Genomic DNA, 11,721 nt, shown 5'->3' with positions numbered 1-11,721 from the left:
TTTTTTGCAGAACCAGGGATTGAACTCAGGCCATTGCACTTGCCAGGGAAGCACTTATTCTACTGCGCTATCTCCCTGGCCCCCATAATTAATTTTAAAAAATAAATTTTTGCCAAAATGTCAAATACCTAAGCAGATATTGAATTTTGCATTTTAAAAAGCACTACCAGGCTAAAGAAAACAAACAAAAACAAAAAAGTTTACCAGTGTCCATGGGCTGCCTACTCATGAGCTGCCTATCTACATCCAAGAGAAAAACAGGCAACAAAACTGTGTTTATTTAATTAACACCATGATAATTAACCAAGTATGTTAAACTAATTCTTTGGGCATTAGGACAGGGGCAAATAGGGTTGGCCATTTGGATGCAAATGGAGTACATTATAAACATTGGCACAGAGGAGATGTGTTGGTGCACACCTATAGTCCCAGCTCTCTGGAGGCTGAGGCAGGAAGACTGCTGTGTTTGAGGCCAGCCTGGGCTGCAAAGTGAGTTTAAGGCCATCTTGAACTACATAGTCAAATCCTATCTCAAACAGACCAAAAAAACAAACAAGCAAACAAAAAACCCAGACACACTTGTGCTGTAACAGGCATGAACAGGTGTGCCACTAGGAGTGAATCAGTACCTGACTTGTCTTGGATCAGAACAACTTTCTAGTTTCGTTTTGTTGTTTTGTTTTGTTTTGTTGAGACAGGGTCTCATTATGCTGTCCAGGCTGGTCTCAAACTTGCAACAATCCTCTTGCCTCAGCCTCCCTGGAGTGCAGGAATTACAGGTGTGTGCCACCACGCCCAGCTCCAACTTTCTAGTTTCAATTAATTTAAAATAAATCCTCTTGAGCTAGCAAGATAGCTCAGCAGACTAAAGCTCCTGCCTAGGCAAGTTTAGGCAAGCCCAGCGCCCGCGGTTCAATCCCCAGCACTACATGCTGTGCCAGCACTGCCCCCAAGGGAGGGCTGAACTGGCCATGAACACCTGTAATCCTAGTGCTGGGGAGGCTGAAAACAGGAGCATCATTATGAGTCTGAGCTGCATAGTGAAACCCTGTAACAACAAAATATATCTTTAAAAAAGATATTCTTTTTCTTTTTTTTGGGGGGGGGGCAGGGAACCAGGGATTGAACTCCGGCCCTTGTGCTTGCCAGGAAGGCACTTATTCCACTGAGCCATCTCCCAGGCCAATATTTTCTTTATAAAATGAAAAATAAAATAGATTCTCTTGGTCTTGAGACACCTTGTTCCCTGCAATCAGAAAATACTAAAAATAAAACTTTAAATTAGGGAGACTTTCCTGCCACTACTGTATTATAATCCCAATCTCCAACTCATTGATAATGATTGACTAGAGCACTGTGTCAAAAATGATTCTGAGGCAAGGGAGAGTTCAGTGGGAAAGAACCTTTTATTGTCTGCCATGTATTGATGAGGGAACGGAGGCAAAGAAGGCGTCACTTATTTGCCATTTCTGCCCTGAGCCAGTATCACAAAGCAATCAACCAAGAGATGGAAGGGGGGGGAGGGAGAAGGAAAAGGAGAGGGGGAGAGGAAGAGAGGGAGAGAGAGCCAGAGCGAGAGCAATGAATTGCCATACTAGCTAGGCTGGATAGTTTTGTTTAGTAAAAATCTCCTCCAGCTGTCCTCCTCACCCTACTCTCCACCTCAGCCACAACACTGTTGGCTGTCAGAGTGCTTTGTGTGTAGAGGTCAAGCATGCCTTACAACCAGAGAGCACCGCGGGTCAGACTGCTGACAGCCTCCTCCCAGCACTCTTGCTCTGGGCAAGAGCAGCCTTGTGAGGCTATACCATCAGGGGGAAGCAGTGAACTATCTTCATGTTGGCCTCTCCGAATATAGAAAGAAGTACAAATAAATACAACTTCGTGTTTGTTTTGTGAAATATTGCCCTTATTTTGAATTTTAACATGTATTTTTTCTGCATAGACTATGAGAAAAATGGTTTCATTGTCTGGCTGTTAGGGAAATGATGTAAGCGGGAGAGCAGAGTTGTCCCTGACTAACAGAAGTTCAGGAAGTTTAACTGGCACAACCATTCCAGCAGGACTGGAGAAAATGGTAAAGAGTAGTTTGACTTTAACTTTGATTGGCCTATAAAAGGTTGGATCAGCACAATTATGCTTGAAAATAGATGCTCGTTAAAAGTTAAATGAGAAGAATGCTCTTTTTAACGTTAAAGGATCAACGGCACTCAATACCAGCAACAGCCCTTTGGGACATGTCATGATTTCCCAGCACAGGCTAAGGCAACAACCAAAGCTGAGAGGTAGCCTGCTGTGGTGGTCAGCCAGCAGCTGATGACCGAAGGCCCCTGTGTGGACTTTCCTTGGAAACACTCAAGTGGGCTTTAAAAAAAAAAAAAAAAAAAACTCCTGCATAAAGCAAGGTACACATACCTGTATAACCTCGTATGTACTTGTAGTGCCCCCTACTCCAGATGTCCCTTGGGCCCAAGAGTTCAAAGCCAACCTGCATAACATAGCACGATCCCATCACAAAATCAGACACCCTGCACAAAGGCTTGAGAGACCTCCAGGTAGATACACACAACAGCTCCAAAGTGTCATCATGAGCAGAAGCCTCAGCCTCTTCATTTTCATGTCGCTCATGACCCTATTGTTAAATGAATCTGATTTTACTTTTCAAATCATTTCTCTTCCTTATCCCTCTTCCTACCCCTGAATTTGAGCACTCATGATTACGTCTCTGTTTTTGGTTCTGCCATCTGACAGAATTATATTCATTCTTTTTAGTTTGTGTTTCTGTTTTTGTTTGTTTTGTTTTGATTTTTCAAGACAGGATCTCTCTATGTAGTTTGGGCTGGCCTTGAACTCACTGTAGAGTACAGGCTGGATCCAAACTCACATTCTTGGTGATCCTCCTGCCTCAGCCTCCCTAGTGCTGGGACTACAGGTGTGTGGCGCCACACCCAGCCAGAATTTCAGTCATGCTTAAATCTTCCACTTTGATTTCCATGTAAATAATTCCCTAGATACTTATCCGAAACTGACTTCCTCCCAGTTCCAGGTCCATACCTTCAAATTCCATAAAACGTACTTCCGAGTTTCCCTCATGACTTCCTTGTTGCTTTTACTGGCCTGCTCTGTCCTGCTCTCATCCACACTCAGAATCACAGATCGAACTTTATTTTTTTATTTTTATTTTTTGGCAGAACCAGGGATTGAACTCAGGGCCTTGTGCTTGCCAGGCAAGCGCTTATTCTACTGAGCCATCTCCCTGGCCCCTACAGATCAAACTTTAATCTCCACTCTGATTTCTAACACCCAATCAGCCTAATTCAGAATGTTTCTCAAACATGATTTTCCCTTTGCCTCTCTACAGTATCTGTTCAGGGTTTTGTATCATTTTATTTCTTTAAGTCTGAGATGCCTATTTACCCCATGGTTTTATAGACCTAAAATCCAGATTATTTTATACTCAATGTATATATCTGATGTATAGTTACTCAGTACAAAAAATCAGTTACGTTAAAATGCCTCAAAACCTATAGATGGCATCAATGACCTAGACTATTGTGCTTTGGCTTGCTCTTTACACCCCACTTCCTCTGCTCTTACAATTTGTCCTGTATACAACTATCTTATTAATCTCCTTAACAGACCACTTTCATCAAATACTTCTTCACTTAAGAAAAGCCAAGTCAGATGATGTGGGGCGTGCCTCTGATCTCAGCACTCAGGAGGCTGAAATAAGAGGATTCAACCATGAGTTCAAGGCTGGCCTGAACTAAATAGCAAGACCCTGCCTTAAAAAAAAAAAAAAAAAAAAGTAAAACAGAAAAGAAAGCCTGGCGTGCTGGTACACACCTGTAATCACAGCACAGGTTAGGCCAGGCTGGGCTATGTATACCTGGGTATCAAGTTTGCCATTTAAGGACCCAGATTTCTTGCCAAGTTCATCTCGCTTCATTCCCCTACCCACATCATCTGTCTAGAACATTGTCTTTCTGCTGCAGTTTGCAGGGAGAAGGCTATTTCTGTTTTTTTTTTAAATTAAGTTTATTGATAACTTTTAAATATATATAACGATCACATTCTAAATAGGGAATCTGTAACTGTACGTGATATAATTTTTCCATGCTTTTATCTTCCCTTTAAGCCCCCTTCCCCTCCTTATTTACAAAAACTTTGTTTCCATTTTCCTCTTCTCATTACCATTTTCTTTTCCCTTCCTCCCCTCCCCATTCCTAGATGCCCTTCAGAAAGCTATTTCTTTTTCCTTCTTTTGGCAGAACCGGGGATTGAACTCAGACCCTTGCACTTGCTAGGGAAGTACTTATTCCACTGAGCCATCTCTCTGGCCCTAGAAAGCTACTTCTTATCTCTGCTGCTTATACCTTACTCAGGCTTAATCCTCTATTCTGAAATATAATCTGGATCCTTCCTGCCAGGTGGCACACTCCTATACTCCCAGCACTCAGGAGGCTGAGGCAGGAGGATCACAAGTTTGAGACTACCCCGGGGCACTCAGTGAGTCCAAGGCCAACCTGAACTACATAGCAAGACCCTGCCTCAAAAAAAAAAATCCTGGGGCTGGAGAGATGGCTCAGTGGTCTAAAGCACCTACTTAGAACAAGCTTAGCAAAAGCATCAGGGACCGCGGTTCAATCCCCCAGCACCACATGCCAGCCAGCCCTGCCCCCTGGTGGGCTGAGCTGGTCTCTCTCTCTCTCTCTCTCTCTCTCTCTCTCTCTCTCTCTCAAATAAATAAATAAATAAAATTTAAAAAAAAAATTCTTTCTCCTTGAATTCCTATAGCACTCAGCTTAAGTATTTACTATTAATTTTGTGATATATATGTATGTGTATATATATTTAAATTAATCACCTCATTATATATAACCTATTTCTTTTATTTTTTGGTACCAGAAATCGAACTCACAACCTTGTGCTTGCCAGGAGGTTCTGTGCTGCTGAGCTACATCCCCGGTCCTATAATGTATTTCTTTTTTTTTTTTTTTAATTTCATTTATTTATTTGTGTGTGTGTGTGTGTGTGTGTGTGTGGCCAGCTCAGCCCACCAGGGGGCGGGCTGGCTGGCATGTGGTGCTGGGGGATTGAACCGCCGTCCCTGTGCTTTGCTAAGCTTGTTCTAAGTAGGTGCTTTAGACCACTGAGCCATCTCACCAGCCCCATGTATTTCTTTAATCAGCCCATAAATTCCTTGAAGTTAGTCCTGTTAGGTATATATGTCTGACTGGTGCTTGAATCATACCTCATGTAAGAAACAATGAAGGTTGAGTCAAAGGAGGATGACATTATTCACCAAAGATTCAAAGCTGCCATCGCTATCCTTCTCTTAGGCTATCCACTTCCCTCATGGGCCGTTCTGCACCATCCAGGGCTATCACCTTACTTACAGTAGCACTGTTTAGTCTCTGTAATGAACCAAGGGTAACAGCGCAAGGTGAGCTGAGAAGCCAGGAGGAACGCGGCGGTGGCGCAACACATGGATGCAGAGGAGCCGGAGACGAAGCTGAGCTACGAAGTGCCCTGCGTAATGCCACCAGATCAGACTTCCTCACTGTGATTGAGAGGACTTTCATCCCAGAAGTGACAGGATTAAACGTGCTCAATTAGAATTACGGCCAAAAAAAAAAAAAAAAAAAAAAAAAAAAAAAAAAGAATGATGCATGCTGGATTGGTGCAAGGAGGAAGAGACACCAGATGGGAATAACTTTTCAGGCCCTGCCCGTAGTAATGGGAGTTAAGAGAGCTCAAAGAAGGCCGAGAGAGCACACAGCGCTGCACAGAGAGCAGCGCATGCTGATGAGAGAGGACTCAGGCTTCTGCTTCATGTGAGCAGCGGTGCTGTTATCTGGAATAGAAGAGAAGTAGATTTGGGCATAAGCTGAAACAGATGAGAAGACAAGACCTCTAATTTTGGATATGAATTTGCAGCACTAGAAGATGTTTCCACAAGATTAAGCTTCTGGAGAACCCAGACATAGTGGAACAGGCCTGAAACCCCACCGCTCTGCGAGGCCGAGGCAGGAGGATGGAAGCTTTGAGTCCAGACCCAGTCTCAAGAAAAAAAAAAAATTCTGATGATTTAAAGTATTCAGGAAGATGTATGTAGGTTGTATGCAAATATGATGGCATTTTATATAAGGAACTTGAGCATCCACAGATTTCAGTATCTTTGGTGGCTGGGGTTACCCAGAACAGGTGTCATTTACACATAGTGATCGTCTCAGCTTTAGACAATAAGACTCTAAGGCATTATTACATTTTGTTTTCTCTTTGAGACAGGGTCTCACTGTACAGTTCAGGTTGGCCTTGAGCTCACTTAGTAGCCCACACAGGCCTTGAACTTGAAGCAATCTGCCTGCCTCAGCCTCCCAAGTGCTGGGATTACGCACACGTGCCACCACACCTGGGTGGCATTATTAAATTTTATAAGGTGTAAATTTCTGGGGCAGCCCACAGACTTCAGGACATTGTAACATCGTACCTTATGTTAAATGTTCAGGGCTAGGGGCCGGGGAGATGGCTCAGTGGAATAAGCACTTCCCTGGCAAGCGCAAGGGCCTAAATTCAATCCCTGGTTCCACAAAAAAAAAAAAAAAAAAAATGTTCAGAGCTGTTTGTCTGGTTCTGTCTTCTCTTCCAGCTCACTTACTCCAACTGCCCACACACCCCTTGTCTCTGCTCTCTGGCTTCCCTTAACCCATTCTTCAGGCTCTTGGACACTGCCTCATTCTTGAAACATTTTACTTCCTGGGTTTCCAAGACACCTGATTTCCTGTCTACCTCCAACCTCTCTCACTGCTATATTTCCTCAAGCCCCTATGTAAAACGTTGTTATTTTCCAAGGTCTTATTTAGCTTTGCTTTTTTTAAAGTTTTTTTTTTTTAATGTACTTTGTACAGGGTCTCACTATGCAGCTGGGACTCATGGTGATCCTCTTGTTTTCAGCCTTATTTAGCTTTTCTTATATCTTATTTTAGTATTCCTCCAGCTTGACCTCATTCACTTGCATAGCCTAACAATCATTTAAAATTATTCTTAAATCTGAATCTCTAGCCCACTCTCCTCAACCCAAACTCAATGACCAGCTGCTTGGAGGACGATTTTATTTGGATGTGACCTGCAGGCCCTTCACGTGAACTTGGTCATAATTTTCATCTTCCCATACTCCTGGCTCTCTGCTCTACTCTGATCCTACTCTGAATGATACAGTCATCTGCCCAGCAACCTGGGTGACATCTTGACTTCCCTCTGTCCTTTACTTCTCACATTCAGTGTGCTACAAAATCCCTCAATTCTGCAGTTTAAGAGTTTCCCTGTAAGAGAACACAGTGTAATTGAAGACAAAAAAGAAAGATAGGAGGATGAGAACTGCACGAAGGGGAAAGTCAGCTGGCAGGAGAAACAGTTCATTGAGGAATATGAATAAATATGACTGAATTATTAAGTGACCAGAACACACAGAAAATTTCATAGTTGATGAGATCATAGAAACCACCAAACTTTAGGCAGCTGAACAAAATAGTACATTCAAGCCACAGTTTTCAAGTCAGTCATATGAAAAATAGGCAGAGAAATTATTTAGAATAACTGGCACTTTTGTGACTATAGACAATGATTTATTAGTAAATTTCATTGAATACATGTGCAGGAAAGAAAAAAACAAAACAACAAAACAAAAACCTTACAAGTTCCAGCTAGACACTCAGAAAAATCTAACCTTGAATCTAAATGTAAGTAATACTTAAGAATAATATATTCTCATGGAAAAAAGCAAATTGAAATTAGTCCCATTACTGCACTAGTTATGTAGCTAGAAGTACTCCGTATGGAAAATAACTCAGGTGTGACATTGGCTGAGAAGCTCGTATAAGCCATTTCTTACTTGTAGAGAATCTTTATGCACTTGAAATGTGATGACGATTTCCTGGAACATCTGGATATCCACAAGCCTCAACAAATACTTCAGTTAAATAAACTACGTGGCAGCTTTCTCTATTGATACACAGAGAGATTTTTTCATTTTGGCTCACATACTAATTAACTCAGAGTTAAGTGCCTCTTTTCTGTATGGTCAGTTAAATAAGGGGGGAAAAGGAAGTATAAACTGTGGAGCTCTACCTGTCATGTTTCAAAAAAAGAAAAAATGTCTAGAAAACATTGTGGGTGGCTAGGGATATAGCTCAGTGACACAAGCGCCTGCCTGGCAAGTGTAAGATCCTAAGTTCAGTTCCTAGTGCTCCCCTCCCCCAAAAAATTGTACCAGTTGAAGATAAACTGTTTTTGAAGAAGAGGATTCAAAAAATAAAAGCAAACCCATTTCATCTGAGGAAAGCATCAAGAATTTGGAGGAAAGAGTTTATTTTCAGCTTTCAGTTTGAAAATGCACAACTGAGAAACAAACAGCAACTATAGCATGACTAACCTGGGTAAGCCATTTTTTTAAAAAGGCATCTAAGGGGGCCGGGGAGATGGCTCAGTGGAATAAGTGCTTTCCTGGCAAGCACAAGGACCTGAGTTTCATCCCCGGTTCCGCAAAAAAATAAAACAAAATAAAATAAAATAAAATAAAATAAAATAAAATAAAAAAATAAAAAGGCATCTAAAAACTACTGGATAGACTTACAAACAAAGTTTTTCTCTTCCTCTTTGGAATCACGCCCCCCTTTCTGATGAAGCTCTACAGAATTGCTGTATTACTTACGTGAGGGCCTAGGCAGCAAGACTCCTTGCAAAGATACATGCTGGTTTCCATCTCGGAGCATAAGCTTTGTGTCCGGTGTGGTTTGAATTAAAGGGCAGAAGAGCTGTTTGTCCTTTTGCTTTAGTTGCCACAGAGCAGTCATTAATAAGCATCTGAACTGTAGACACTCCTAAGCCCCGCCTCTTTGCAAAGGAAGGCAAAATTGTGGCTCTGAATGCTTCCTGTGTTCCTGGACAGCGCCTTGAAAGTAGGAGAACAGTTGGCACCTGAGTGTTACTTCCTTGTTTTCAATGTATCATTCTACCCACTAATTTTCTTTTTCTTTCACTAGAAAATTTTCCTTCTGAGTTTCTGAATATAAAAGCAAAACTCTATAGTCAAAATCCCAATAGTCCTTTTCACAGATCAAAACTGTTCAAAACATTTATTGATACATTACTTTAAGCAGAAAAATAAACAAGATACTTACCTAGAGGATCTTTTTTTCTGAAACTGGGTCTCACTATGTAGTTTAGACTGGCCTTAAATTCATTATGTAGCCCAGGTTGTCCTCTAAATCACAACAATTAGAGGATTTTTTAAAAAGCTTCCTTAGTGCCCAGGAGGCTGAGGGAGAAGGATCATTGCAGGTTCAAGACCAGCCTGGGCTACAAAGTGAGCTCAAGGCCAGCGAGCAAGACCCTGTCTCAAAAAAAAGACAAAAAAGAAAAAAAAAGCTTTCTTCATAACCCAGACCTCAAGATATAGTACTTTAGTTTCATGAAATTAAAGAAAGCCAACATTGTTGTATCTAAGGTACACATGTAATTTAAAATAATTAAGTGAAATAAAATATCTTACTATTTAAAGTACATAGGGGAGTATGTGAGGGCAGTGCTAATTGAAAAAATTTAGGTCATTAAGTTAATATCTTTTAGATACAATTGGAGTTTTGTCAGTTGACTGAAGGCATTTTTTAAAAATTATTTTATCTGGGTGTGGTGGCTCATACCTGTAATTCAGCAGTTGGGAGGCTGAGGCAGGATGATGGCTGTGAGTTCAAGGCCAGCCTGGACTACATAGTGAGTTCAGGAAAGCTGAGCTATACAGTGAGATCTTGTCTAAAAAAAAAAAAAAAAAAACCGAATACTTTTTGAAACTTGAAGTATAACATATAAAGGAGGACACGAATGATAAGGAGCATAGGACAAGGAATTACTACAAAAGCACTAGGAAAACATTTCCCACTTTAAACAGACAGAGCATTGCCAGCACCCCCGAAGGCCCGTTGGATCACTGCGTCTTCTCCTCCCCAGAAACCACTCACGGGTCCTTGAGGGTTCAGCCAGGGCCTACTTGCCTCCTGGAGAAACGGGTGGAAGAAGTAAAGCCATGCTGTTGTGTTGAGCTGTAGGGGACTCAGGTCAACAACTTCTGACATTGCCAGTCCAGCGGAAGCCCCAATACTATTATGGACTACTGGACTCTTTTAGAATATTTTACTGAATTAACACACCTATAATATTCAAATAACAGAACTAAACAAAAAAAGGGGATACAGACGAATATCCATTTTATATCTGTGTATTCAAAATGGTTAGGATAGATATATAGCTACATTCTCTTAATGAATAGAGGGATTTGTTCTAATAGCGTTTGTTAACAGGATATCATGTCCGCATCTTGTACAGCAATTAACCACTAGGAAGAATGTATGCAGTGTGTTAATTATTGAAACTGTCCTACCAATTTGGTTTGAAACTGTCTCATTGCTATTTGTTTATCAATAAAATTATGGAAAAGAAAAGAAAGAAAGATAAACTGGAGACTTTTATAGGTAAATGGGTGCAACCCAAGACTATACTCATAAGTGAAACAAACCAGATGCACATTTGTAACATTATATTGCCTCCTTAGTGTGTGAAGCTGAAAGAGTAAATAAGATCCAAAATGTACAATAGATATTATATAACGGGAAGAAATTTCATAAGCAAAGAGAAACTTGGATGGGAGAAAGGAGGAAAAGAAGGCAGGGGAAGCAAAAAAAAAAATATATATATATATATGATAGTTAAACTACTAATTTTTTTATGTATTTAGTATAAGGTCTATAGGGTCTCACTACACAAATTGGACTTGTAGTTATCCTCCTTTTTTTCAGCCTCTGAAGTGCTGAGATTTCAGGTGCATGCCACCACCCCTAGTCTCAATTGCCGTCTCAGTGGACCTGGGGTCAGGGCTGGCAGAGAACCTGGTCCCCTGCATCTGCCTAAGCAGACACTTTAATCCACTGAACTATCAGGCCAGCCCTTATATTACTAATTTTTCTTTGTTCACTGAAAAATATTTGTGCTAATATTGTTTGAACAATTACATGCCTATATTTTTAATATTCTGAGTAACTAATTTAAAAATAATAATATGCAATGTATTAACCATTTTAAAAAAAGAAAAGAAAAAAAGAAACAAGTGGAAACCCCTAAAGCTAAAGGACTTGCTATCACCCCAGCTTACCTCCCATACTGGAAGTGCCTAGGTAGCTCTGGCTGGCCTAGAGCCCACGGCCTCCTGAGTACTGGGCTGAGTACAGGTGAGAGAGGAAACCACCTCCAGGTGAACCGGGGCAGGCATAGGTCAGCTGCAGGTGAGCTGCTTGGGTTCTCTAAGAAGATGGATGGGTTTCACTCTGGTCACGCAGGTGTTCAGCTGTGAGTGTCAGTGCAGCACAGCGGACTTGGAAAGGTCTGTTTAAAGTACCTGCCTTCCTGATCATATAGAATAGAAACAATACAGAAGTGAGAACAGGGCTTTGATCCAGGCTCTCAGGTAGATGCTAGTCACCAAGGGACACTGGCAGGAAAGCTGCCCTTTCTCCTACTCTGCGCCCCAGTGGCTTTGTTTGGGATCCCATGCAATCCTGGGGTTCACAGGTGTGTTACCACACAAGATTCCCTCATGCAGGTTGCAACAACACACAGCAGCTACACACTCACTTGCTGTGGTCTTTCCCTCCACTGCAGCCTCTGGTG

General features: G+C 41.5%; 1 protein-coding gene across 2 annotated transcripts in view; it reads right to left on the bottom strand.

Annotated features, from left to right (window-relative positions):
* Positions 1-8,847, bottom strand: part of Gne (glucosamine (UDP-N-acetyl)-2-epimerase/N-acetylmannosamine kinase) — a 57,735-nt gene extending 48,888 nt beyond the window's left edge. The window contains exon 1 of one of the 2 annotated variants that reach the window (XM_004631845.2): positions 8,714-8,847. In XM_004631845.2, coding sequence (XP_004631902.2) covers positions 8,714-8,764 — 51 coding nt within the window. In that variant the 5' untranslated portion in view covers positions 8,765-8,847. The remainder of the gene's footprint in view (positions 1-8,713) is intronic. The other variant, XM_023715917.1, reaches the window with a different exon arrangement.
* Positions 8,848-11,721: the final 2,874 nt, after the last annotated feature.

This window comes from Octodon degus, unplaced genomic scaffold, assembly GCF_000260255.1.
Source record: "Octodon degus isolate 3935 unplaced genomic scaffold, OctDeg1.0 scaffold00045, whole genome shotgun sequence".
Taxonomy (NCBI): Eukaryota; Metazoa; Chordata; class Mammalia; order Rodentia; family Octodontidae; genus Octodon; species Octodon degus.
Note: the sequence above shows the minus strand (reverse complement) of the source record. Positions and strands in the feature narration are given on the sequence as shown.